General features: G+C 47.8%; 2 protein-coding genes across 4 annotated transcripts; one reads left to right on the top strand and one right to left on the bottom strand.

Annotated features, from left to right (window-relative positions):
- Positions 1-418: 418 nt before the first annotated feature.
- On the top strand, positions 419-15749 carry METTL3 (methyltransferase 3, N6-adenosine-methyltransferase complex catalytic subunit). 3 transcript variants are annotated; one of them, XM_072029758.1, is made up of 11 exons: positions 419-632; positions 2477-2757; positions 6766-7140; positions 7956-8131; positions 8210-8426; positions 10385-10572; positions 12841-12879; positions 12994-13102; positions 15243-15308; positions 15381-15493; positions 15566-15749. In XM_072029758.1, the coding sequence occupies exons 1-11, from the start codon at positions 539-541 to the stop codon at positions 15675-15677; spliced, it is 1770 nt and encodes a 589-aa protein (XP_071885859.1). In that variant the 5' UTR covers positions 419-538; the 3' UTR covers positions 15678-15749. The 3 variants fall into 3 exon arrangements, with proteins under 3 accessions (XP_071885859.1, XP_071885858.1, XP_071885860.1); XM_072029757.1 differs by having other exon boundaries at positions 2474-2757; XM_072029759.1 differs by lacking the exon at positions 15381-15493 and having other exon boundaries at positions 2474-2757; positions 15243-15380; positions 15533-15749.
- LOC140000042 (uncharacterized) lies at positions 15707-27516 on the bottom strand (the record flags this gene model as incomplete). The annotated part of the gene is made up of 5 exons (XM_072029755.1): positions 15707-16022; positions 16142-16311; positions 21172-21906; positions 22005-22076; positions 25843-27516. Coding segments are annotated over 5 exons (2715 nt in total), but the record flags the coding sequence as incomplete, so codon positions are not given.

The following is a 27516-nucleotide window of genomic DNA, read 5'->3' as shown; positions in this document are numbered from 1 at the left end:
GCCGCTCGCTCACAAGATGGCGGCTGCCCTCAGCCAAGATGGCGGCGGGGGGGCGACGTTGCCCGTTTTCAAAATGGCGGCGGGGATGGGGGAGAAGAGCCAATCACAGCGCGGCGGCGGGCGTTGCCGTGGCAACAGGGCGGGAAAGCAAAATGGCGGGAACCCGCTGCCAGTAACCAAGATGGCGCCCGTTGCCATGGCAGCATGGGAGGGGAATAGGGATGGGGAAACAAAATGGCGGCGGTTGCTGTGGCAACGCCCGGCTCCAAGATGGCGGTCGCCAAGAAAAAGGCGCGCGGTGCTGCCAGTAACCAAGATGGCGCCCGTTGCCATGACAACATAGTGGAGGGAATAGGGATAGGGGGACAAAATGGCGGCGGTTGCTGTGGCAACGCCCGGTTCCAAGATGGCGCGCGCGGCTTCGCGGCCTACACGGAGGAGGCGGCGCGGGGGGCTCGGGGAGGCCTCGGGGAGGCCGTGAAGGGGCTGGGGGAGGCCGGGGCAGGGGGGAGAGGCCCCGAGGGGGGCGGCGGGGGCCATGTCGGACACCTGGAGCTCGATCCAGGCCCACAAGAAGCAGCTCGACTCCCTCAGGGAGAGGCTGCAGCGCCGGAGGAAGCAGGACCCCTTGGGTGAGGGGATTGGGGGGATTTTGGGGGGGTTTGGGGGGATTTTGGGGGGGTTTAAGGGGGAGTTGGGGGGGATTTGGGGAGGGTTGGGGGGGTTTAAGGGGGATTTGGGGGATTTGGGGGGGGTTAAGGGGGATTTGGAGGGGGTTGAGGGGGATTCGGGGGGTTTAAGGGGGTTTGGGGGATTTTGGGGGGGATTTGGGGGGGATTTGGGGTTTTAAGGGGGGTTTGGGGGGCTTTAAGGGGACTTGGGGAAGATTTGGGAGGGTTTGGGGGGTTTAAGGGGGATTTGGGGGAGTTTACGGGGGAGTTGGGGGATTTGGGGGGTTTAAGGGGGATTTGGGGTGTTTAAGGGGGGTTTAGGGGGATTTGGGGGGGGGTTGGGGGATTTAAGGGGGATTTGGGGGGAATTTGGGGGAGTTGGGGGGGATTTGGGGGTAGTTGGGGTGGTTTGGGGGGATTTAGGGGGGTTTAAGGGGGGGGTTGGGGGTTTAAGGGGGATTTGGGGGATTTAAGGGGGGTTTAAGGGAGATTTGGGGGGTCTGGGGGGATTTAGGAGGGATTTGGGAGATTTAAGGACGGTTTGGGGGGGGATTTGGGCGGTTTAAGTGGGGTTTAGGGGGTTTAAGGGGGGGTGGGAAGTTTGGGGGGGTTTAGGGGGCTTTAAGGGGTTTTGGGGAGGTTTAAGGGGGATTTGGGTGGGTTAAGAGGGGTTTGGGGGGATTTGGGGGAGTTTAAGGGGGGGTTGGGGGAGGTTTAGGGGGATTTGGGGGGTTTAAGGGGGATTTGGGGGGTTTAAGGGATTTAAGGGGAGTTTAAGGGGAATTTGGGGGGTTTAAGGGGATTTTGGGGGGGTTTAAGGGGGATTTGGGAGGTTTGGGGGGAATTTGGGGGGCTTAGGGAGAGTTGGGCTTTTTGGGGGGATTCAGTGGGATTTTGGGGCAATTCAGTGGGATTTGGGGGAATTTAGTGGGATTTTGGGGCAATTCGGTGGGATTTCAGAGCAATTCAGTGGGATTTGGGGGGAATTAGTGAGATTTTGGGGGGATTCAGTGGGATTTGAGTTGAATTCTGTGGGATTTGGGGCAATCTGGTGGAATTTTGGGGGGATTCAGTGGAAATTGATGGGATTTTGGGACAATTCAGCGGGATTTTGGGGCAATTCAGTAGGATTTTGGGCAATTAGTGGGATTTTGGGTTGAATTCAGTGGGATTTTGGGGGGAATTCAGTGGGATTTGGGGGGAATTAGTGGGATTTTGGGACAATTCACTGGGATTTGAGTTGAATTCTGTGGGATTTGGGTTGAATTCTGTGGGATTTGGGGCAATCTGGTGGAATTTTGGGGGGATTCAGTGGAATTTGATGGGATTTTGGGGCAATTCAGTGATATTTTGGGGAGATTCAGTGGGATTTTGGGGCAATTCAGTGGGATTTTTGGGAATTAGTGGGATTTTGGGGCAATTCAGTGGGATTTTGGGGGAATTAGTGGTATTTTGGGACAATTCAGTGGGATTTGGGGCAATTCAGTAGGATTTTGGGGCAACTCAGTGGGATTTGGGGCAATTAGTGGGATTTTGGGGGGATTCAGTGGGATTTTGGGGGGAATTAGTGGGATTTGGGGACAATTCACTGGGATTTGAGTTGAATTCTGTGGGATTTGGGTTGAATTCTGTGGGATTTGGGGCAATCTGGTGGAATTTTGGGGGGATTCAGTGGAATTTGATGGGATTTTGGGGCAATTCAGTAGGATTTTTGGGAACTAGTGGGATTTGGGGCAATTCAGTGGGATTTTGGGGCAATTCAATGGGATTTTGGGGCGATTCACCCCCTTTCCCCCCCCCAGCAGCAGCAGACCCCCGCCACGCCGCCCCCTCCCTCCCCCCCCCTCCCCGCACCTCCAGCCCTGCCCCCCCCCCCCCTTCGGGGCCGGGAGGCGGGGGAGGATTTTTGGGGGACGGCGGAGGCGGGGGGGGAGGAATTTTGGGAGGGGGGGGAAGCCCCCAAATTGGGGGGGAAGAGGATTTGGCCCCCGACCCCGCCCTGGAGCGGCGCCTGCTCCTGCACCTCGCCGACCTGGCCCTGCCCCTCCCCACCGACGCCGCCGCCATCTGCCGAGCCATCGCCGCCGTGAGTTTTGGGGGGTTTATTTTTGGGGAGGGAACCCCAAATTTGGTAATAAAGGGGGTGGAAGGGGTCCCGGATGCACTCGGGGTAGAGGGAGGGGGGGGGAAAGGGGAGGAATCCCAGCCAAAATGCAGCAAAGGGACCCAAAATGGCAGATATTCCACCCAAAATAGGCGAAATGCCACCCAAAATGCACCAAAGGGACCCAAAATAGCAAAAATCCCGCCCAAAATGCACTAAAGGGACCCGAAATTGTTGAAATCCCACCCAAAATATACCTAAGGGACCCCAAAATGGCAGAAATCCCACCCAAAATAGCTGAAATCCCACTCAAAATGCACCAAAAGGACTCAAAATAGCAAAAATCCCGCCCAAAATTCACCAAAGGGACCCGAAATTGTTGAAATCCCACCCAAAATAGCCAAAATCCTACCTGAAGTGCACCAAAGGGACCCAAAATGGCAGAAATCCTACCCAAAATGCATCAAAGGGACCTAAAATGGCAGAAATCCTACCCAAAATGCATCAAGGAGACCCAAAATGGCAGAAATCCCACCCAAAATATACTAAGGGGACCACAAAATGGCAGAAATCCCACCCAAAATGCACCAAAGGGACCCAAAATGGCAGAAATCCTACCCAAAATGCATCAAAGAGACCCAAAATGGCAGAAATCCCACCCAAAATAGCCGAATTCCCACCCAAAATAGACCAGGGGGGACCAAAATGACAGAAAACCCACCCAAAATAGACCAAGGGGACCCAAAATAGCAGAAATCCCACCTAAAATATATCAAGGGGGGCACCAAAATAACTGAAATCCCACCCAAAACACATCAGAGGGACCCAAAATGGCAGAAATTCCACCCAAAATAGGCGAAATCCCAGGCAAAATTCACCGAAGGGACCCAAAATTGTTGAAATCCCACCCAAAATAGGCAAAATCCCACACAAAATGCATTAAGGGGACCCAAAGTAGCTGGAATCCCACCCAAAATATACTAAGGGGACCCCAAAATAGCTGAAATCCCACCCAAAATTCACCGAAGGGACCCGAAATTGTTGAAATCCCACCCAAAATAGCTGAAATCCTACCTGAAGTGCACCAAAGGGACCCAAAATGGCAGAAATCCAACCCAAAATAGCAAAAATTCCACCCAAAATGCAGCAAAGGGACTCAAAATGGCAGAAATCCCACCCAAAATGCAGCAAAGGGACCCAAAATAGCCAAAATCCCACCCAAAATAGGCGAAATCCCACCCGAAATGCACCAAAGGGACCCAAAACGGCAGAAATCCCACCCAGATGCACCCAAAATCCCTCATGCTCCCCAAAATGCTCCCCAAAATCCCACCCCAAATCCCCAAACCAATCCCCAAAACCCCCCAACCCCCCCCCAAAAAAACCCCAAAAATAAAATAAAATAAAAAAATCACAAAAAATCCCCGAAAAGCCCCAAATCTCCCCAAATTTCCCATACTTATAGACGCTGACCACTTAGCTCATGGTAGCTTCAAAATCCTGCCCAAAATACTCAAATGAAGCCCCAATAATGCAAAAAAAAAAAGCAAAAAAACCGCAAAAAAATCCAAAAATTGAAAAAAAAAATTGATAAAATTTCAAAAAAAGCCCCAAATCTCCCCAAATTTCCCATACTTATAGACGCCGACCACCTAGCACATGGAAACCCCAGAATCCTGCCCAAAATGCCCAAATGAAGCCCCAATAATGCAAAAAAAAAAAGCAAAAAAAACGCAAAAAAATCCAAAAATTGAAAAAAAAATTGATAAAATTTCAAAAAAAGCCCCAAATCCCCCCAAATTTCCCATACTTATAGACACCGACCACCTAGCGCATGGAAACCCCAGAATCCTGTCCAAAATGCCCAAACGAAGCCCCAATAATGCAAAAAAAACGCAAAAAAAATGCAAAAAAAAACAAAAATTGAAAAAAAATTGATAAAAATTCAAAAAAAGCCCCAAATCCCCCCAAATTTCCCGTATTTATAGACGCCGACCACCTAGCGCATGGAAACCGCAAAATCCCACCCAAAATGCCCAAACGAAGCCCCAATAACGCAAAAAAAATGCAAAAAAAATGCAAAAAAAAACCAAAAATTGAAAAAAAAATTGATAAAAATCCAAAAAAAGCCCCAAATCTCCCCAAATTTCCCATATTTATAGACGCCAACCACCTAGCGCTTGTTCGCCCCAAAACCCCACCCCAAAATGGCCAAACGAAGCCTCAATAATGCAAAAAAAACACAAAAAAATCCAAAAATTGAAAAAAAAATTGATAAAATTTCAAAAAAAGCCCCAAATCCCCCCAAATTTCCCGTATTTATAGACGCCGACCACTTAGCTCATGCTAGCTTCAAAATCCCACCCTAAATGCCCAAACGAAGTCCCAATAATCCAAAAAATCGCAAAAAAAATCCAAAAATTGAAAAAAAATTGATAAAAATTCAAAAAAAGCCCCAAATCTCCTCAAATTTCTCATATTTATAGACGCCGACCACCTAGCGCATGGAAACCCCAGAATCCTGCCCAAAATGCCCAAACGAAGCCCCAATAATGCAAAAAAAAAAAGCAAAAAAAACGCAAAAAAATCCAAAAATTGAAAAAAAAATTGATAAAATTTCAAAAAAAGCCCCAAATCCCCCCAAATTTCCCATACTTATAGACGCCGACCACTTAGCTCATGGTAGCTTCAAAATCCCACCCTAAATGCCCAAACGAAGCCCCAGTAATGCAAAAAAAATTAATAAATAAATAAATAAATAAATAAAATTGGAAAAAAAAACGATAAAAATCCAAAAAAAGCCCCAAATCCCCCCAAATTTCCCATATTTATAGACACCGACCACCTAGCGCATGGTAGCTTCAAAATCCCACCCAAAATGCCCAAACGAAGCCCCAGTAACGCAAAAAAAAATGCTAAAAAATGCAAAAAAAATCGAAAAAAATTGAAAAAAATCCCAAAAAGCCCCAAAACTCCCTGATTTCACCCCAAAACAGCCTGATGCGCCGGCGGCCCCGCGGACGGTGGAGAGCCTGCTGCAGAAATTCGCCGCCCAGGAGCTGATCGAGGTGCGGCGGGGGCTGCTGGCCGAAGGGCCCACCCTGGTGACCTACGCCGACCACTCCAAGTTGGCCGCCATGACCGGCGCCGAACGGCCAAAATCCCCAAAAATCCCCCCAAAAATCCCAAATAATCCAAAAAATCCCCAAAAGCCCCCAAATCCCCCAATTTTCCCCTACTTGTAGACGCCGACCACGTAGCGCACAGTAGACCCAAAGTCAACGGAGAAACTCCCCAAACCAAGCCCCAAAACACCCCAAAATCTCCCCAAAATCTCCCAAACATCCTCCCAAAATTTTCAAAAAATGAAAAAATTTCAAAAAATTAAAAAAAAAAAAAAAAAAATTTCCCAAAAGCCCCCAATTTCCCCCATATTTTTTACTCCTGTGGATGCCAACCACGTAGCGCACGGTAGCCTCAAAATCAACCCAAACTCCCCAAACCAAGCCCCAAAAATCCCCAATAATCCAAAAATAAAGCACAAAAAATGCAAGAAAATTTCAAAAAAATCCCCAAAATTCCAAAAAAAATTGATAAAAATTCAAAAAAAGCCCCAAATCCCCCCAAATTTCCCATACTTATAAACGCCGACTACCTAGTGCACGGTAGCTTCAGAATCCCACCCAAAATGCTGAAACCAATCCCCAATAATCCACAAAAACTCAAAAAATAAATGCAGAAAAATCCAAAAAGTAAAAAAAAAAAGATAAAAATTCAAAAAAAGCCCCAAATCTCCCCAAATTTCCCCCATTTATAGACGCCAACCACCTAGTGCATCGTAACTTCAAAATCCCACCCAAAATGCCCAAACGAAGCCCCAGTAACGCAAAAAAAATGCAAAAAAACGCAAAAAAAAATGCAAAAAAATCGAAAAAAATCTAAAAAAATCCAGAAAAAGCCCCAAAACCCCCCGATTTCACCCCAAAACAGCCTGATGCTCCGGCGGCCCCGCGGACGGTGGAGAGCCTGCTGCAGAAATTCGCCGCCCAGGAGCTGATCGAGGTGCGGCGGGGGCTGCTGGCCGAAGGGCCCACCCTGGTGACCTACGCCGACCACTCCAAGTTGGCCGCCATGACCGGCGCCGAACGGCACGGGGACGCCGACGTCGACGGGCCCGGGAGGAAACGGCGAGCAGAGCAGGACCCCGGTGGCCCCGGTGGTCCCGGTGGTCCAGGTGGTCCCGGTTCGGCCACCGAAGGTGGGAAGGAGTCGGCCAAAAAGTCGCGGAAGCAAGCGTCCGACGTGGATTTGGAGATCGAGAGTTTGCTCAGCCAGCAGTCCACCAAGGAGCAGCAGAGCAAGAAGGTTGGTTGGGGGTAAAAAGGTTTTTGGGGGGGTTGGTGGCATCTAGGGGGGGTTGGTGGCACCAAAAAGGTTGAGGTTCTACCAAGAAAAAGTCAAGAAAAGAGTTGGGTTAAACCTAAAAGGCTTGAGGGACATCTAAAAGGTTGAGGTTTTTGAGGTTCTACCAAGAAAAACCTCAAGAAATGGTTGGGTTCAACCCAAAAGTCTTGAGGGACATCTTGGTGGCACCAAAAGGGTTGAGGTTCTTGAGGTTCTACCAAGAAAAACCTCAAGAAAGAGTTGGGTTCAACCCAAAAGTCTTGAGGAACATCAAGGGTTGAGGTTTTCCAGATGGTTTCAACCCAAAAGTCTTGAGGGACGTCTTGGTGGCACCAGAAGGGTTGAGATATTTGAGGTTCTACCAAGTAAAACCTCAAGAAATGGTTGGGATTAACCCAAAAGTCTTGAGGGACATCTTGGTGGCCCCAAAAGGGTTGAGGTTTTTGAGGTTCTACCAAGAAAAACCTCAAGAAAGAGTTGGGTTCAACCCAAAAATCTTGAGGAACATCAAGGGTTGAGGTTCTTGAGATGTTTTCACCCCAAAAACCTTGAGGAACATCAAGGGTTGAGGTTCTCCAGATGTTTTCACCCCAAAAAATCTTGAGGAACATCAAGAGTTGAGGTTCTTGAGATGTTTTCACCCAAAAACCTCAAGGAACCAAAGCTTTGAGCTCCCGCCACGCCCCATCGACCCCAAAACCCCCTCGAGGACCCCAAAAAAGCCCCCGGAGATGCCACCAACGCCCCCTTTTGGGGGTCCCCGTCCCCTTTTCCAGGTGAGCCAGGAGATCCTGGAGCTCCTCAACACCACCACGGCCAAGGAGCAGTCCATCGTGGAGAAGTTCCGCTCGCGGGGCCGGGCGCAGGTCCAGGAGTTTTGCGACCACGGCACCAAGGAGGAGTGCGTCAAGGCCACCGGCGCCGAGCGACCGTGCCGCAAGCTCCACTTTCGGTGAGAAAACCCCCAAAATCATCATGTTTTGACCCAAAATGTTTAGGGGGGGGTTGTCATCTTCTGGCGGGCCACCAGGAGGATCATCAACAAGCACACGGACGAGTCCTTGGGCGACTGCTCCTTCCTCAACACCTGCTTCCACATGGACACCTGCAAGTATGTCCACTACGAGATCGACGCCTGCGCCGAGGCCACCGGGGCCGAGGCCACCGCGCCACCCGGCCGCGACCACGGCCAGGAGCTCGCCCGGCCACAGCCCGACGCCGGCGCCGACCGGCTCTTCCCACCCCAGGTAGGAGGTCCAGGGGGGACGTTCTTCGGTCTAAGTTGGAGGTATGGTGGTGGTGGATCTCCGTGGGGTTGTATCTTCATCCTAAGATGGTGGTGGACCTCCATCAGGATGTATTTTCGTCCTAAATTGGAGGTATGGTGGTGGTGGACCTCCATTTGGATGTATATTCATCCTAAGATGGTGGTGGACCTCCATCACAATGTTCTTCACCCCCAAAAGTAGAACCTAAGATGGTGGTGGACCTCCATTTGGATGTATCTTCACCCTAAGATGGTGGTGGACCTCCATTTAGATGTTCTTCACCCCCAAAAGTAGAACTTAAGATGGTGGTAGACCTCCATCGGGATGTATCTTCATCCTAAATTAGAGATATGGTGGTGGTGGACCTCCATTTGGATGTATTTTCATCCTAAGTAGAACCTAAGATGGTGGTGGACCTCCATTTGGATGTATCTTCATCCTAAATTAGAGATATGGTGGTGGTGGATCTCCATCGGGATGTATCTTCATCCTAAATAAGAGTTATGGTGGTGGTGGACCTCCATCAGGATGTATCTTCTTCCTAAGATGGTGGTGGATCTCCATGGGGTTGTATTTTCATCCTAAATTGGAGATATGGTGGTGGTGGACCTCCATTTGGATGTATCTTCATCCTAAGATGGTGGTGGACCTCCATTGGGATGTGTTTTCATCCTAAGTTGGAGTTATGGTGGTGGTGGACCTCCATCAGGATGTTCTTCATCCCTAAAAGTAGAACCTAAGATGGTGGTGGACCTCCATTTGGATGTATCTTCATCCTAAGTTGGAGTTATGGTGGTGGTGGATCTCCATGGGGTTGTATTTTCATCCTAAATTAGAGATATGGTGGTGGTGGACCTCCATCGGGATGTATTTTCATCCTAAATTGGAGTTTTGGTGGTGGTGGACCTCCATTTGGATGTATTTTCATCCTAAATTGGAGGTATGGTGGTGGTGGACCTCCATGGGGATGTATCTTCATCCTAAGTAGAACCTAAGATGGTGGTGGACCTCCATCACAATGTTCTTCACCCCCAAAAGTAGAACCTAAGATGGTGGTGGACCTCCATTTGGATGTATCTTCATCCCTAAAAGTAGAACTTAAGATGGTGGTGGACCTCCATGGGGACGTTCTTCATCCTAAATTGGAGTTATGGTGGTGATGGATCTCCATGGGGTTGTATTTTCATCCTAAGATGGAGTTAAGATGGTGGTGGACCTCCATTTGGATGTATTTTCGTCCTAAATTGGAGGTATGGTGGTGGTGGACCTCCATCAGGATGTTCTTCACCCCCAAAAGTAGAACCTAAGATGGTGGTGGACCTCCATTTGGATGTATTTTCATCCTAAATTGGAGATATGATGGTGGTGGACCTCCATCGGGGTGTTCTTCACCCCCAAAAGTAGAACCTAAGATGGTGGTGGACCTCCATTTGGATGTATTTTCATCCTAAATTGGAGATATGATGGTGGTGGACCTCCATCGGGGTGTTCTTCACCCAAAGTGGGACCTATGATGGTGATGGTGGACCTCCATGGGGACGTTCCTCACCCCAATTAGAACCTAAATAGGTGGTAGACCTCCATGAGGACGTTCTTCACCCCAAATTGGAGTTATGTTCCTCACCCCAAGTAGAACCTAAGATGGTGGTGGACCTCCATGGGGACGTTCCTCACCCCAAGTAGAACCTAAATAGGTGGTGGACCTCCATGGGGACGTTCCTCACCCCAAGTAGACCCTACCTTTCTGGTAGTCCTCCATGAGGACGTTCCTCACCCCAAATTGGACTTATGATGCTGGTGGCCCTCCATGGGGACGTTCCTCACCCCAATTAGAACCTAAATAGGTGGTGGCCCTCCATGGGGACGTTCCTCGCCCCAAGTAGACCCCGAGCTGTTGGTGTCCCTCCGTGACGGTGTCCCGGGTCTTCTCCTGGCAGTGGATCTGCTGCGACATCCGCTACCTGGACGTCAGCATCCTGGGCAAGTTCGCGGTGGTGATGGCCGACCCGCCCTGGGACATCCACATGGAGCTGCCCTACGGCACGCTGACCGACGACGAGATGCGGCGCCTCAACATCCCCGTCCTGCAGGACGAGGGCTTCCTCTTCCTCTGGGTCACCGGGAGGTGAGTGGGGGGACACCTCCAGGTCCTCTGTGGGTGGAGGTCCTCTTGGAGGTCCTCCTTGGGTGGAGCTCTTGGAGGTTCTCCTTGGGTGGAGCTCTTGGGGATCTTCCTTGGTTGAACCTCTTGGAGGTTCTCCTGGAGGTTCTTTTGGAGATCTTCCTTGGTTGGACCTCTTGGAAGTCATCTTGGAGGTTCTCCTGGTTTGGACCTCTTGGAGGTTCTCCTGGAGGTTCTTTTGGAGGTCTTCCTTGGTTGGGATCTCTTGGAGGTTCTTTTGAAGGTTCTCCTTAGTTGGATCTCTTGGAGATCCTCTTGGAGGTTCTCTTGGATTGGATCTCTTGGAGGTTCTCTTGGAGGTCCTCTTTGGTTGGACCTCTTGGAGGTTCTCCTAGAGGTTCTCCTTGGGTGGAGCTCTTGGAGATCCTCTTTGGTTGGATCTCTTGGAGATCCTCTTGGAGGTTCTCCTCGGTTGGATCTCTTGGAGGCCCTCCTGGATTGGACCTTCTGGAGGTCCTCTTGGAGGTCCACTTTGGTTGACCTGGAGGTTCTCTTGGAGGTCCTCCTTGGTTGGATCTCTTGGAGATCCTCTTTGGTTTAACCTCTTGGAGGTTCTCTTGGAGGTCTTCCTTGGGTGGAACTCTTGGAGATCCTCCTTGATTGAACCTCCAGGAGGTTCTCCTAGAGGTTCTCCTTGGTTGGATCTCTTGGAGGTCCTCTTGGAGATCCTCTTTGGTTAGACCTCTTGGATTGGACCTCTTGGAGGTTCTCTTGGAGGTTCTCCTTGGTTGGTTCTCTTGGAGATCCTCCTAATTTGGGCCTCCAGGAAGTCCTCTTGAAGGTCAACCTGGATTGGACCTCTTTGAGGTTCTTTTGGAGGTTCTCCTTGGTTGAACCTCTTGGAGGTCATCTTGGAGGTCTTCCTTGGTTGAACCTCTTGGAGATCCTCTTTGGTTGGATCTCTTGGAGGTCATCTTGGAGGTCCTCCTTGATTGGCCTCCTAATTTGGGCCTCCAGGAGGTTCTTTTGGAGATCCTCCTGGATTGGACCTCTTGGAGATCATCTTGGAGGTCTCCCTTGGTTGGCCTCCAGGAGGTTCTCTTGAAGGTCAACCTGGATTGGACCTCCTGGAGGTCCTCCTGGAGACCCTTTTTAATTAACCTCCCTAATTGGACCTCCAGGAGCTCCTTTTTTAATTAACCTCCCTAATTGGACCTCCTGGAGGTCCTCCTGGTGGACCTCCATGGTTGACCTCCTGGAGGTCCTCCAGGAGCTCCTTTTTAATTAACCTCCCTAATTAGACCTCCAGGAGCTCCTTTTTTAATTAACCTCCTTAGTTAGACCTCCAGGAGCTCCTTTTTAATTAACCTCCTTAATTGGACCTCCTGGAGGTCCTCCTGGTGGACCTCCATGGTTGTCCTACTGGAGGTCCTCCTGGAGTTCCTCTTTAATTAACCTCCTTAATTAGACCTCCAGGAGCTCCTTTTTTAATTAACCTCCTTAATTGGACCCCCAGGAGGTCCTTTTTTAATTAACCTCCCTAATTGGACCTCCAGAAGCTCCTTTTTTAATTAACCTCCTTAATTAGACCTCCTGGTGGTCCTCCTGGTGGACCTCCATTGTTGACCTCCTGGAGGTCCTCTTTAATTAACCTCCTTAATTGGACCTCCAGGAGCTCCTTTTTTAATTAACCTCCTTAATTAGACCTCCAGGAGCTCCTTTTTTAATTAACCTCCTTAATTAGACTTCCTGGAGGTCCTCCTGGTGGACCTCCATGGTTGACCTCCTGGAGGTCCTCCTGGAGTTCCTCTTTAATTAACCTCCCTAATTAGACCTCCAGGAGCTCCTTTTTTAATTAACCTCCTTAATTGGACCTCCAGGAGCTCCTTTTTTAATTAACCTCCTTAATTGGACCTCCTGGAGGTCCTCCTGGTGGACCTCCATCGTTGACCTCCTGGAGTTCCTCTTTAATTAACCTCCTTAATTAGACCTCCAGGAGCTCCTTTTTTAATTAACCTCCTTAATTAGACCTCCAGGAGCTCCTTTTTTTAATTAACCTCCCTAATTAGACCTCCTGGTGGTCCTCCTGGTGGACCTCCATCGTTGACCTCCTGGAGGTCCTCCTGGAGTTCCTCTTTAATTAACCTCCTTAATTAGACCTCCTGGAGCTCCTTTTTTAATTAACCTCCTTAATTGGACCCCCAGGAGGTCCTTTTTTAATTAACCTCCCTAATTAGACCTCCACCGTTGACCCCCTTGATCCCCCCGCAGGGCGATGGAGCTGGGCCGCGAGTGCCTCAACCTCTGGGGGTGAGTACCCCGAAACCCCGCCCCCTTTTTTGGGAGGGGACCACGCCCTTTTTGGCCACGCCCAATTTTTGGCCACGCCCACTTTTTGGCCACGCCCCCCCAAAAAATTTTAAGGTACGAGAGGGTGGACGAAATAATTTGGGTGAAGACCAACCAACTGCAGCGCATCATCCGAACCGGCCGCACCGGGCACTGGCTCAACCACGGCAAGGAGCACTGCCTGGTAAGGCCGGCCCCAAAATCCCCCGAAATTGACCCAAAAATCGAGCCGGGATGTCCCCAGGAAAAAACGCGGTTTCTAAAGAGGCAAAAACGACCCCGAAAGACCCCAAAACGGCCTCTAAAGACCCCAAAATGGCCCCGAAAGACCTCTAAAAAACATTGGCATGGAAGAACGCAAAATGGCCCCAAAAATACCCAAAAATGAACCCTGAAATTGACCCAAAATGGACCCAAAATGGACCCGGAATGCCCCCAGGAAAAAACGCGGTTCCTAAAGAGGCAAAAACGGCCCCAAAAGAGGGCGAAAGTGGGCGGTAAAGACCCAAAAATGGCCCCAAAAGACCTCTAAAAAACATTGGCATGGAAGAACCCAAAATGGCCCCAAAAATACCCAAAAATGGACCCCAAAATGGACCCGAAATTGACCCAAAAAAACCTAGGGGAAAAAAATGGTCTCTGAAGACCCCAAAAAGGTCAATAAAGACCCCAAAAATGGCCTCTAAAGACCCAAAAGTGGCCCCTAAATGCCTCTAAAAAAAGAGTGGCCCCAAAAGAACCCAAAATGGCCCCAAAAATACCCAAAATGGAGCCCGAAATGGACCTGAAATGGACCCAAAATACCCCAGGAAAATAAAATGTTTCCTAAAAATACCCAAATGGCCCTGAAAGACCCCAAAAATGGCCCCGAAAGACCTCTAAAAAACATTGGCACCGGAAGAACCCAAAATGGCCCGAAAATACCCAAAAATTGACCCCAAAATTGACCCAAAATGGACCCAAAATGGACCCGGAATGCCCCCAGGAAAAAACGCGGTTCCTAAAGAGGCAAAAACGGCCCCAAAAGAGGGCGAAAGTGGGCGGTAAAGACCCAAAAATGGCCCCAAAAGACCTCTAAAAAGCATTGGCATGGAAGAACGCAAAATGGCCCCAAAAATACCCAAAAATGGAGCCCAAAATGGACCCGAAATTGACCCAAAAAAAACTAGGGGAAAAAAATGGTCTCTAAAGACCCCAAAAAGGTCAATAAAGACCCCAAAAATGGCCTCTAAAGACCCAAAAGTGGCCCCTAAATGCCTGTAAAAAAGAGTGGCCCCAAAAGAACCCAAAATGGCCCCAAAAATACCCAAAATGGAGCCCGAAATGGACCCAAAATGAACCTGAAATGGACCCGAAATAACCTAGGGGAAAAAAATGGTTCCTAAAGACCCCAAAATGGCCCTGAAAGACCCCAAAAACGGCCTCTAAAGACCCCAAAATGGACCCTGAAGATGTCTGAAAAAGAGTTGGCCCAAAAGAACGCAAAATGGCCCCAAAATACCCCAAAATGGAGCCTGAAATTGACCCAAAATGAACCTGAAATGGACCCAAAATACCCCAGGAAAATCAAATGGTTCCTAAAGATCCCAAAAAGGTCTCTAAAGACCCAAAAATGGCCCCTAAAGACCTCTAAAAGAAAGTAGCCCCAAAAGAACCCAAAATGGCCCCAAAATACCCCAAAAGACCCCAAAATGCACCCAAAATACCCCCCAAAAAACCCAAATGACCTCTGAAGTCCCTGAAATGGCCCCAAAATACCCAAAAATTGACCCCAAAAGACCCCAAGATGGCCCTAAAATACCCCAGAAAAATAAAATGGCCTCTGAAGACCCCCAAATGACCCCAAAATACCCCAAAACAGACCCCAAAATACCCGAAAATGGACCCCAAAATAAAATGGCCCCAAAACACCCCAAAAGGACCCCAAAATCAACGCCAAAAGACCCCAAAATCGACGCCAAAAGACCCTCAGGAATGGACGCCAAAAAGACCCCCAAAATGGCCCCAAATGACCCCAAAAGCCCCCAAAATGGCCCCAAATGACCCCAAAATGGCCCCAAATGACCCCAAAATGGCCCCAAACCCCCCCAAAATGGCCCCAACCCCCCCTAAAATGGCCCCAAACCCCTTTGGGATGCCCCCAAATCCCTGAGACGACCCCAAAACCTCCAGAATTTCCCCCAAACGCCCCCAAACCAGCCCTAAACCACCCCAAACCCCCTCGAGACCCTAAAACGGCGCCAAATCCCCCCGAAACCACCCCAAATCTTTTCGGGACGCCCCCGACCACCCCAAAAAAAACCAAAATTTTTATTCCCCTACAGGTCGGGGTGAAGGGAAACCCCCAAGGCTTCAACCGGGGCTTGGATTGCGACGTCATCGTGGCCGAGGCGAGTGGAAATCCCCCAAAACGCCCCGAAATGACCCAAAATCCTCCAAACTGAGCCCAAATCCCTTTTTAGGTTCGCTCCACCAGCCATAAACCCGACGAAATTTACGGGATGATCGAGCGCCTCTCCCCGGGCACCCGAAAAATCGAGCTTTTTGGGCGACCCCATAACGTGCAGCCCAACTGGTGAGCGACCCCAAAAACCCTTTTTAACCTTTTTTTTAGGATTTTAACCAAAAACGGCCTTTTTCGCCCCAGGATCACCTTGGGGAACCAGCTGGACGGGATCCACCTGCTCGACCCCGATGTGGTGGCGCAGTTCAAGCAGCATTACCCCGACGGGATCATCTCCAAACCCAAAAATATGTGAAAAAAGGGGGAAAAAGGCAAGGGCGGGGCAGCATTTTGGGGCAAATTTTAATAAATTTGGGGTTTTTAGGGACCGGGAATGTGTTTTTTTTTTTTTTAGGGGAAATAACATTTTTAGGGTCGATAATGGGTTTTGGGGTGGGGAGGATTTGGGGTGTGGGGAAGGTGAAAGGGGGGGAAAATGGAGGTTTTTGGTTTGGCTCGAAACGGGGAGAATTTACCCCAAAAGGCGCATCGGGTTTTTCTCCGGCGGCGAGGCGGATTTTTGGGGCGAAAACCGGCTTATTTGACGAAAACCACGCTGGTGCTGGCGTTGCGGGCGGCCAGCCAAGCCAGGAAGACGTCCCTGGGGTGGGGGGGGACGGCAAAAATGGGGTGAAATTTGGGGGTTTTTTATAGGGTGGGAAAGACGGGGAAGGTTTTTTGGGGTGAAAAAAGGGGATTTTGGGGTTTTTTGGGTCTTACCGGCAGTGTTTGACCACGCACTCGCTGCTGCAGTACTCGTTGTCCCAATCGGAGCTGGGGACGGGGGGGTTGTCGCACCCCGAACGCACGCAACGGGGGCGCGGGGATTCGGGGCCGGGGGCCGGGGATTCGGCCACCAGCTCCAGGGACATCGGGGTGGGGGATTCCACCTGGGGGGGGACGAAAAATTTGGGGGTTTTGGGGTTTTTTGGGGGTTGGAGGTGTTAAAGGAGTGATGGGAGATCCTAAAGGACCTTAAAAGGTCCCAAAATCCAGCCAGGAATACAGAAATCCTATAAAGAGACCCCAAAATCCCACAAAGAGACCCCAAAATCCACCCAGGAATTCCTAAATCCTTCCAAAAAAACCCAAAATCCTTCCAAAATACCTCAAAATTTACTCAGGAATTCCTAAATCCCTCCAAAAGACCCCCAAATCCCTCTAAATGACCCCAAAATCCCTCTAAATGACCCCAAAATCCACCCTGGAATTACTAAATCCCTCCAAAAGACCCCAAAATCCTTCCAAAATACCTCAAAATTTACTCAGGAATACCTAAATCCCTCCAAAAGACCCCCAAATCCCTAAAAAAGACCCCAAAATCCCTACAAAAGACCCCCAAATCCACCCAGGAATTCCTAAATCCCTCCAAAAGACCCCAAAATCCCTGAAAAAGACCCCAAAATCCCTAAAAAAGAACCCAAAATCCCTCAAAGAGACCCCAAAATTCACCCAGGAATTCCTAAATCCCACAAAGAGACCCCAAAATCCCACTAAATGACCCCAAAATCCCTCTAAATGACCCCAAAGTCTACCCAGGAATTACTAAATCCCTCCAAAAGACCCCAAAATCCCTCGAAGAGACCCCAAAATCCTTCCAAAAGACCCCAAAATCCATCCAGGAATCACTAAATCACTTCAGAAGACCCCAAAATCTTTCCTATGGACCCCAAAATTCCTCCAAAAGACCCCAAAATCCCTCCAAAAGACCCCAAAATCCACCCAGGAGACTCCAAAATCCCACAAAGAGACCCCAAAATCATTCCAAAAGACCCCAAAATCCCTAAAAAAGACCCCCAAATCCACCCAGCAATTCCTAAATCACTTAAAGAAACCCCAAAATCCCTCAAAATGACCCCAAAATCTCTAAAAAAGACCCCAAAACGCCCCCAGGAATTGCTGGGATTCGGGGCCGGGGGCCGGGGATTCGGCCACCAGCTCCAGGGACATCGGGGTGGGGGATTCCACCTGGGGGGGGACGAAAAATTTGGGGTTTTGGGGGCTTTTTGGGGGTTTGTTTTTTTTTGGGGGGGGGTTTGGGGTCTTAAAGGAGTGATGGGGGATCCTAAAGGACCTTAAAAGGACCCAAAATCCAGCCAGGAATACAGAAATCCTATAAAGAGACCCCAAAATCCCACAAAAAGACCCCAAAATCCTTCCAAAATACCCCCAAATCCACCCAGGAATTCCTAAATCCCTCCAAAAGACCCCAAAATCCTTCCAAAATACCTCAAAATTTACTCAGGAATTCCTAAATCCCTCCAAAAGACCCCCAAATCCCTAAAAAAGACCCCAAAATCCCTCCAAAAGACCCCAAAATCCACCCAGGAATTCCTAAATCCCTCCAAAAGAACCCAAAATCCCTAAAAAAGAACCCAAAATCCCTCAAAGAGACCCCAAAATTCACCCAGGAATTCCCAAATCCCTCCAAAAGACCCCCATATCCCTAAAAAAGACCCCCAAAATCCCTCAAAGAGACCCCAAAATTCACCCAGGAATTCCTAAATCCCTCCAAAAGACCCCAAAATCCCTGAAAAAGACCCCAAAATCCCTAAAAAAGAACCCAAAATCCCTCAAAGAGACCCCAAAATTCACCCAGGAATTCCTAAATCCCTCAAAGAGACACCAAAATTGCTCAAAGACCCCAAAATCCCTCTAAATGACCCCAAAGTCTACCCAGGAATTACTAAATCCCTCCAAAAGACCCCAAAATCCCTCGAAGAGACCCCAAAATTCAAAGTGACCCCAAAATCCCTCGAAGAGACCCCAAAATCCCTCAAAGTGACCCCAAAATCCTTCCAAAAGACCCCAAAATCCATCCAGGAATCACTAAATCACTTCAGAAGACCCCAAAATCTTTCCTATGGACCCCAAAATTCCTCCAAAAGACCCCAAAATCCACCCAGGAGACCCCAGAATCCACCCAGGAATTCCTAAATCCCTCAAAGGGACCCCAAAATCATTCCAAAAGACCCCAAAATCCCTAAAAAAGACCCCAAAATCCACCCAGGAAATCCTAATTCACTTAAAGAAACCCCAAAATCCCTAAAAACGACCCCAAAACGCCCCCAGGAATTGCTGGGATTCGGGGCCGGGGGCCGGGGATTCGGCCACCAGCTCCAGGGACATCGGGGTGGGGGATTCCACCTGGGGGGGGACGAAAAATTTGGGGGTTTTGGGGTTTTTTGGGGGTTTGGTTTTTTTTGGGGGGGGTTTGGGGTCTTAAAGGAGTGATGGGGGATCCTAAAGGACCTTAAAAGGACCCAAAATCCAGCCAGGAATACAGAAATCCTATAAAAAGACCGCAAAATCCCACAAAGAGACCCAAAAAACCACCCAGGAATTCCTAAATCCCTCCAAAAGACCCCAAAATCCCTGAAAAAGACCCCAAAATCCCTAAAAAAGAACCCAAAATCCCTCAAAGAGACCCCAAAATTCACCCAGGAATTCCTAAATCCCTCAAAGAGACACCAAAATTGCTCAAAGACCCCAAAATCCCTCTAAATGACCCCAAAATCCACTCAGGTATTCGTAAATCCCTCAAAGTGACCCCAAAATCCCTCTAAATGACCCCCAAATCCACCCAGGAATTCCTAAATCCCACAAAGAGACCCCAAAATCCCACTAAATGACCCCAAAATCCCTTTAAATGACCCCAAAATCTACCCAGGAATTCCCAAATCCCTTAAAGTGACCCAAAAAACCTTCCAAAAGACCCCAAAATTCCTCCAAGAGACCCCAAAATCCACCCAGGAGACTCCAAAATCCCACAAAGAGACCCCAAAATCCCTCCAAAACCTCCCCCAAACCTCCCCCAAACCCCAAAATCCACCCATATCCCTCCAAATTTCCCCCCAATCCCCCCAAATCTCCAAAAGTTTTACCAAATTTTTCCCAAATTCCTCCACATTTTCCCCAAATCCCTGAAATTTCGAAATTTTCCCAATTACCCCCAATTCCTTGAAATTCCCCCCAAATTTTCCCTGAAATCCCCCCAAACCTCCTCCAAACCCCCCCCTAAATCCCCCAAATTTTCCCAATTTTTCCCCCAAATCCCTCCAGATTTCCCCAAAATCCCTCAAATTTCCAAATTTTCCCAATTTTTCCCCTAAATCCCTCCAAATCCCTCCAAATTTTCCCAATTTTCCCCCAAATCCCCCCAAATTCCCCCAGATCTCCAAAATGTTCTCAATTTTCTCCCCAAACTTTTCCCAAATCCCTCCAAATTTCCCTCAAATCCCCCAAATCCCTGAAATTTCCAAATTTTCCCAATTTTTCCCCTAAATCCCTCCAAATTTTCCCAATTTACCCCCTATGTCCTTCAAATTTCCCCCAAATTTCCCCCGAAATCACCCCAAACCCCCCAAATCCGCCAAATTTTCCCATTTTTTCCCCGCAAATCCCTCCAAATTTCCCCAAATCCTCCAAATTTCCCCCAAATCCCGGAAATTTCCAAATTTTCCCATTTTTTCCACTAAATCCCTCCAAATTTTCCCAACTTTCCCCTAAATTGCTTCAAATTTCCTCCAAATTTTCCCAAATTTCCCCTGAAATCCCCCAAACCTCTCCCAAATCCCCCAAACCTCCCCCAAATTCCTCGAATTTCCAAATTTTCCCAATTTTTCCCCTAAATCCCTCCAAATTTTCCCAATTTTCCCCCAAATCCCTCCAAATTTTCCCCAAACCTCCCCCAAGGTCCCAAATGTTCCCTATTTCCCCCAAATTTCCCCCAATTTTTCCCCAAATTCTCCAAATTTTCCAATTTTTCCCCCAAATCTCAAAAATTTTCCTAATTTTCTCCCCCAATTTTTCCCAAATCCCTCCAAATTTCCCCCAAGTCCCTGAAATTTCCAATTTTTCCTCCAAATCCCTTCAAACTCCCCCCAAATCTCCCAAATTTCTGCCAATCTCCCACATTTTCTCAATTTTTCCTCCAAATTTTCCCAAATTCCCCCCAAATCTCCTCAAATTGCCTCCAAATTCCCTCCAAATCCCTCCAAACCTCCCCAAATCCCTCAAAATTTTCCCGTTTTTTCCCCCAAATCCCCCTAAATTTTCCCAATTTTCCCCCAAATCCCCCTAAAATCCCTCCCAAACCTCCCCCAAACCCCAAACCTCCCACAAATTTTCCCAATTTTCCCCCCAAATCCCTCCAAGTTTCCCCCCAAATCTCCAAAATTTTCTCTATTTTCTCCCCAAACTTTTCCCAAATCCCTCCAAATTTCCCCCAAATTTCCCTGAAATCCCTGAAATTTCCAAATTTTCCCAATTTCTCCCCTAAATCCCTCCAAATCCCTCCAAATTTTCCCTTTTTTCCCCCAAATCCCTCCAAATTTCCCCCCAAATCCCCCCCAAATCTCCCCAAACCCCCCAAATTTCCCCAAACCCCCCCAAATTTCCCCCAAATCCCTCAAATTTCCAAATTTTCCCAATTTTTCCCCTAAATCCCTCCTAATCCCTCCAAATTTTCCCAAATTTCCCCCCAAATCTCCAAATTTTTCTCTATTTTCTCCCCAATTTTTTCCCAAATCCCTCCAAATTTCCCCCAAACCCCCCAAATTTTCCCCAAATTTCCCCAAAATCCCTGAAATTTCCAAATTTTCCCAATTTCCCCCCAAATCCCACAAATTTTCCCTTTTTTCCCCTAAATCCGTCCAAATTTTCCCTTTTTTCCCCCAAATCCCTCCAAATTTCCCCCCAACCCCCCCCAAATTCCCCCAAATTCCCCCCAACCCCCCCCAAAATCTCACCTCGGGCACCACGTCCCCCGCGATCATCTCCACGGCCTCGGGCGACGCCGGCTCCGCTTGCCCCCCCCCTTGCCCTGCAGCCGCCGCCGGCGCCGACCCCGAATTTTGGGCCCCCCCCGCTGCGCTCGAAGCCTCGGCGAGCCCCAAATTCGGGAGGTGGAGGCCGGGGGGGGGCAGGATCTTAATTTGGAGGGGGGGAGGCTGCTGGGGGAGGCGGCCCCCTTTGGGTTGGGGAGGGGGCTGCTGCATGGCTTGGAGGGGAGGGGGAGGCTGGAGGACGGCCAGGGCCGGGTTGGGGGGCTGGGGGGGGGGCATTTGTTGGAGGGGGGGGGGCTGGAGGCGAGGAGGAGGAAGGCTTGAGGCCGAAGGTGAGGAGGAGGAAGAGGAGGAGGAGGAGGAGGAGGAAGCAGCGACGGCGGCGGCCAGGACGGAGCGGGTGACGATTTGGGTCCCCAAATGGAGGCCGCGGGGGGAGACGATGGAGGCCGGGATGACGGTGACGAGGCCGCTGCTTCCTCCCCCTCCTCCTCCTCCTCCTCCTCCTCCTCCTCCTCCTCCTGCTGCTGTGCCGCTATTGGCCAGGAGCTGTTTTTGGATGATGATTTTGGTGATCCCCGGGGCGGAGGCCGAAGGAGCGAGGCCGGGTGGAGGCTCCGAGGAGGAGGAGGAGGAGGAGGAGGAGGGAGGCTGTGAGGCCGAAGGAGGAGGATCCGGCTCCGAAGGCTCTGCTGTAGTCTGAAAAATAAGGTTTTTAAGCAAAATTGGGTTAATTTTGGGGTTTTTGGGGTGATATAGAGGCTCCCGGCCTCAATTTTTGGGGAGGGGAGGCCCACCAGGATGGCGCGGTAGGCGGCCAGGGCTTTGAGGTATTCCTTCTTGGCGGCCTCCGTCTTGCGTTTGTAGACCTGGAGTTTGGGGAGAAAAAAGGGAAAAAAGGGAAAAATGGGAAAAAAGGAAGAAAAAGGAAGAAAGGGGAAAAAAGGAAAAAAATGAAAAAAAAGGAAAAAAAAAGAAAAGAAAGGAAAAAAAAGAAAAGAAAGGAAAAAAAAGAAAAGAAAGGAAAAGAAAGGAAAAAAAAGGAAAACAAGGAAAACAAGGAAAAAAAGAAAGGAAAAAAAGAAAGGAAAAAAAGAAAGGAAAAAAAGAAAGGAAAAAAAGAAAGGAAAAAAAGAAAGGAAAAAAAGAAAGGAAAAAAAGGAAAAAAAGGAAAAAAAAGGAAAAAAGGAAAAAAAAGGAAAAAAGGAAAAAAAAGGAAAAAAAGGAAAAAAAGGAAAAGAAAGGAAAAGAAAGGAAAAAAAAGGAAAACAAGGAAAAAAAGAAAGGAAAAAAAGAAAGGAAAAAAAGGAAAAAAAGAAAGGAAAAAAAGGAAAAAAAGAAAGGAAAAAAAGAAAGGAAAAAAAGAAAGGAAAAAAAGAAAGGAAAAAAAGAAAGGAAAAAAAGAAAGGAAAAAAAGGAAAAAAAGGAAGGAAAAAAAAGAAAGGAAAAAAAAGAAAGGAAAAAAAAGAAAGGAAAAAAAAGAAAGGAAAAAAAAGGAAAAAAAAGGAAAGGAAAAAAATAAAAGAAAAAAAAGGAAAAAAAGGAAAAAAGAAAGGAAAAAAAGAAAGGAAAAAAAGGAAAAAAAGAAAGGAAAAAAAGGAAAAAAAGAAAGGAAAAAAAGAAAGGAAAAAAAGAAAGGAAAAAAAGAAAGGAAAAAAAGAAAGGAAAAAAAGAAAGGAAAAAAAGAAAGGAAAAAAAGAAAGGAAAAAAAGAAAGGAAAAAAAGAAAGGAAAAAAAGAAAGGAAAAAAAGGAAAAAAAGGAAGGAAAAAAAAGAAAGGAAAAAAAAGAAAGGAAAAAAAAGAAAGGAAAAAAAAGAAAAAAACGAAAAAGGAAAAAAGGAAAAAAAAGGAAAAAAAGGAAAAAAAAGAAAGGAAAAAAAAGGAAAAAAAGAAAGGAAAAAAAGAAAGAAAAAAAGAAAGAAAAAAGAAAAAAAAGAAAAAAAAGAAAAGGAAAAAAAGAAAGGAAAAAAAAGAAAGGAAAGGGAAAAAAAGGGAAAAAAGGGAAAAAAAGAGGGAAAAAAAGGGAAAAAACGAGGTCAAACACACAAAAATGAGGTCAAAACCACAAAATTGAGGTCAAAAGGGGAGGCCCGGAGGCCTCCAGGAGAGGAAATTTGAGGCGAAGGGAGGTTCCTGAGCCTCCACGTCCCCAAAATTAAAATTTTTCAGCCTCTACCTCCCCAAAACCAAATTTCCTCAGCCTCTACGACCTCCAAACGAAAATTTCTGAGCCTCCACCTCCCCAAAACCCAAATTCCTCAGCCTCTACCTCCCCAAAACCAAATTTTGTGAGCCTCTACCTCCCCAAAACTGAATTCCCTGAGCCTCTACCTCCCCAAAACCAAAATTCTTCAGCCTCTACCTCCTGAAAATCCAATTTCCTGAGCCTCCACATCCCCAAAACCAAATTTTGTGAGTCTCTACATCCCCAAAACCGAATCTCCTGAGCCTCCACCTCCCCAAAACCAAATTTCCTCAGCCTCCACCTCCCCAAAACCAAAATTTTTCAGCCTCTACCTTCCCAAAACTGAATTTCCTGAGCCTCTACGACCTCCAAACTAAAATTTCTGAGCCTCCACATCCCCAAAATCGAATTTCCTGAGCCTCCACCTCCCCAAAACCCAAATTCCTCAGCCTCCACCTCCCCAAATCCAAATTTCCTGAGCCTCCACCTTCCCTAAACCAAAATTTTTCAGCCTCTACCTCCCCAAAACCGAAATTCTTCAGCCTCTACCTCCCCTAAACCAGATTTCCTGAGCCTCCACATCCCTAAAACCGAATTTTGTGAGCCTCCACTTCCCCAAAACCAAAATTCCTGAGCCTCCACATCCTCCAAACTAAAATTTCTGAGCCTCCACGTCCCGAAAACCAAATTTCCTCAGCCTCTACCTCCCCAAAACCAAATCTCCTGAGCCTCCACATCCTCCAAACTAAAATTTCTGAGCCTCCACCTCCCCAAAACCAAAATTCCTGAGCCTCCACATCCCTAAATTCAGTCTCCTGAGCCTCTACCTCCCCAAAACCGAAATTCTTCAGCCTCCATGTCCCAAAAGCCAAATTTCCTCAGCCTCTACGACCTCCAAATGAAATTTCCTGAGCCTCCACCTCCCCAAAACTGAATTTTGTGAGCCTCTACCTCCCCAAAACCAAAATTCCTCAGCCTCTACCTCCTGAAAATCAAATTTCCTGAGCCTCCACCTCCCCAAAACCCAAATTCCTCAGCCTCCACATCCCTAAAACCAAATTTCTTCAGCCTCTACCTCCCCAAAACTGAATTTCCTGAGCCTCCACCTCCCCAAATCCAACCTCCACCTCCCCAAAACCGAATTTTGTGACCCCCCACCCCCCGAAATCCACCCCCCGGACCTGCTTCTGCTCCTTGCCGAGGCTGTCCCACATGGAGGCGACGATTTTGGACAAATTCCTGGGCCTCCACCTCCCTAAAACCAAATCTTCTGAGCCTCCACCTCCCCAAAACCAAAATTTTTCAGCCTCTACCTTCCCAAAACTGAATTTCCTGAGCCTCCACCTCCCCAAAACCGAATTTTGTGAGCCTCCACCTCCCCTAAACCAAATCTCCTGAACCTCCACCTCCCCAAAACCGAATTTTGTGAGCCTCCACCTCCCCAAAACCAAATTTCCTGAACCTCCACATCCTCCAAACTAAAATTCCTGAGCCTCCACCTCCCCAAAACCGAATTTTGTGAGCCTCCACCTCCCCAAAACCGAATTTTGTGAGCCTCCACTTCCCCAAAATCGAATTTCCTCAGCCTCTACCTCCTGAAAATCAAATTTCCTGAGCCTCCACATCCCTAAAACCAAATCTCTTCAGCCTCTACCTCCCCAAAACCAAATCTTCTGAGCCTCCACATCCCCAAAACCAAAATTCTTCAGCCTCCACCTCCCCAAAACCAAAATTTTTCAGCCTCTACCTCCCCAAAACTGAATCTCCTGAACCTCCACCTCCCCAAAACCAAATTTCCTCAGCCTCCAGCTCCCCAAATTCAGCCTCCTGAGCCTCCACATTCCCAAAACTCAATTTCCTGAGCCTCTACCTCCCCAAATCCAACCTCCACCTCCCCAAAACCAAATTTCCTCAGCCTCTACGACCTCCAAATGAAAATTTCTGAGCCTCTACCTCCCCAAAACCCAAATTCCTCAGCCTCTACCTCCCCAAAACCAAAATTCCTGAGCCTCCACATCCCCAAAACCAAAATTCTTCAGCCTCCACCTCCCCAAAACTGAATTTCCTGAACCTCTACCTCCCCAAACCCAAATTTCCTGAGCCTCTACCTCCCCAAAACTGAATTTCCTGAGCCTCTACCTCCCCAAAATCGAATTTCCTCAGCCTCTACCTCCTGAAAATCAAATCTCCTGAGCCTCCACCTCCCAAAATTCAGCCTCCGTGTCCCCAAATCCAGCCTCCTGAGCCTCCACCTCCCCAAAACCGAATTTCCTGAACCTCTACCTCCTGAAAATCAAATTTCCTGAGCCTCTACCTCCTGAAAATCAAATTTCCTGAGCCTCTACCTCCCCAAATCCAACCTCCACCTCCCCAAAACCAAATTTTGTGACCCCCCGCCCCCCGAAATCCACCCCCCACCTCCCAAAATCCATCCTCCCGCCCCCCCGGACCTGCTTCTGCTCCTCGCCGAGGCTGTCCCACATGGAGGCGACGATTTTGGAGACCTCCCCAAAAGTGGCGTTGGGGTTCTGGCCCTTGATGGCGGCCTGGGTGTCGCGGAAGAAGAGGGCGTAGGCGGAGAGCGGCTTCTGCGGCTCGTTGGGGTCCTTCTTCTTCTTCTGCTTCTTGGGGGGCTTCTGCTTGCGGCCCCCCGCCTCCGCGGCCAAGGGGGGGGGCGTGGATTTTTGGGCGGGGGGCTGGGGGGGGAAATGGGGGGTGGGGGAAAACGGGGGGAAAAAGGGGATGGGGGAAATGGGGGGGAAGAGAGAAGGGGAAGGGAAAAAAGAAGAAAAAGAAAGGAAAAAAGAAAAAAAGAGGAAAAGGGAAAAAAGAGGAAAAGGGAAAAAAGAGGAAAAGGGAAAAAAGAGGAAAAGGGAAAAAAGAGGAAAAGGGGAAAAAGAGGAAAAGGGGAAAAAGAGGAAAAGGGGAAAAAGAGGAAAAGGGGAAAAAGAGGAAAAGGGGAAAAAGAGGAAAAGGGGAAAAAGAGGAAAAGGGGAAAAAGAGGAAAAGGGAAAAAAGAGGAAAAGGGGAAAAAGAGGAAAAGGGGAAAAAGAGGAAAAGGGAAAAAAGAGGAAAAGGGAAAAAAGAGGAAAAGGGAAAAAAGAGGAAAAGGGAAAAAAGAGGAAAAGGGAAAAAAGAGGAAAAGGGAAAAAAGAGGGAATGGGGAAAAAAGGGGGAATGGGGAAAAAAGGGGGAATGGGGGAAAAAGGGGGAAGGGGGAAAAAGGGGGAAATGGGGAATGGGGGAAAAAGGGGGAAATGGGGAATGGGGGAAAAAGGGGGAATGGGGGAAATGGGGGGAAAAAGGGGAATGGGGAAAAAGGGGAAAAAGGGAAGGGAAAAAAGAGGAAAAAGAAAGGAAAAAAGAAAAAAAGAGGAAAAAGAAAGGAAAAAAAGAGGAAGAAGAAAAAGGAAAAAAGAGGAAAAAGAAAAAGGGAAAAAGAGGAAGAAGAAGAAAGAAAAAAGAGGAAAAAGAAAGGGAAAAAAGAAAGGAAATAAAGAAAAAAGGAAAAAAACGAAAAAAGAAGGGAGAAAAAGGAAAAGGAAAGGGGAAAAGGAAAAGGAAAGGGAAAAAAGACGGAAAAGAAAGGCAAAAAAGAAAAGAAAGGGAAAAAAGAGAGAAAAGAAGGGAAAAAAGAGAGAAAAGAAGGAAAAAAGAGAGAAAAGAAGGGAAAAAAGAGAGAAAAGAGAGAAAGAAAGGAAAAAGAAAAAAGAGAAAAGAAAAAGAAAAAATAAAGGAAAAAAAGAAAAAAGAGAAGAGGAAAAAAAAAGGAAAAAAACAGGAAAAAAAAGAAAGGAAAAATAAAAAGAAAAATAGAGAAATAAAAGGAAGAAAAAGGGAAAAGGAAAAGAAAGGAGAAAAAGGAAAAATAATAAAAAAGAGAAAAAAGGAAGAAGAGAGAAACAAGAAAGAAAACAGAAAGAAAAGGGAAAGAGAAAAAATAGAGAAATAAAAGGAGGAAAAGAAAAAAAAAAAGAAGAAAAAGAGATAGAAAGGAGAAAGAAAAGGGGAAAAAGGGGGAAAAAAAGGGGGAAAACAAAAAAAGGGAAAAGTGGGATTTGGGGTTGGAAAGAGGGGAAAAAAGCGGGATTTGGGGTCAGAAAGAGGTAAAAAAGCAGGATTTG

The sequence above is a fragment of the Anas platyrhynchos genome, chromosome 31 (genome assembly GCF_047663525.1).
Source record: "Anas platyrhynchos isolate ZD024472 breed Pekin duck chromosome 31, IASCAAS_PekinDuck_T2T, whole genome shotgun sequence".
Classification (NCBI taxonomy): domain Eukaryota; kingdom Metazoa; phylum Chordata; class Aves; order Anseriformes; family Anatidae; genus Anas; species Anas platyrhynchos.
Note: the sequence above shows the minus strand (reverse complement) of the source record. Positions and strands in the feature narration are given on the sequence as shown.

Excerpts from the sequence above, each read along its gene's own strand:
- METTL3 (XM_072029757.1), top strand. The coding sequence starts at position 539 with ATGTCGGACACCTGGAGCTCGATCCAGGCCCACAAGAAGCAGCTCGAC. Across the intron at positions 633-2,473 it reads GAGGAAGCAGGACCCCTTGG|CAGCAGCAGACCCCCGCCAC; the intron begins GTGAGGGGATTG and ends TCCCCCCCCCAG. Across the intron at positions 8,427-10,384 it reads ACCGGCTCTTCCCACCCCAG|TGGATCTGCTGCGACATCCG; the intron begins GTAGGAGGTCCA and ends TTCTCCTGGCAG.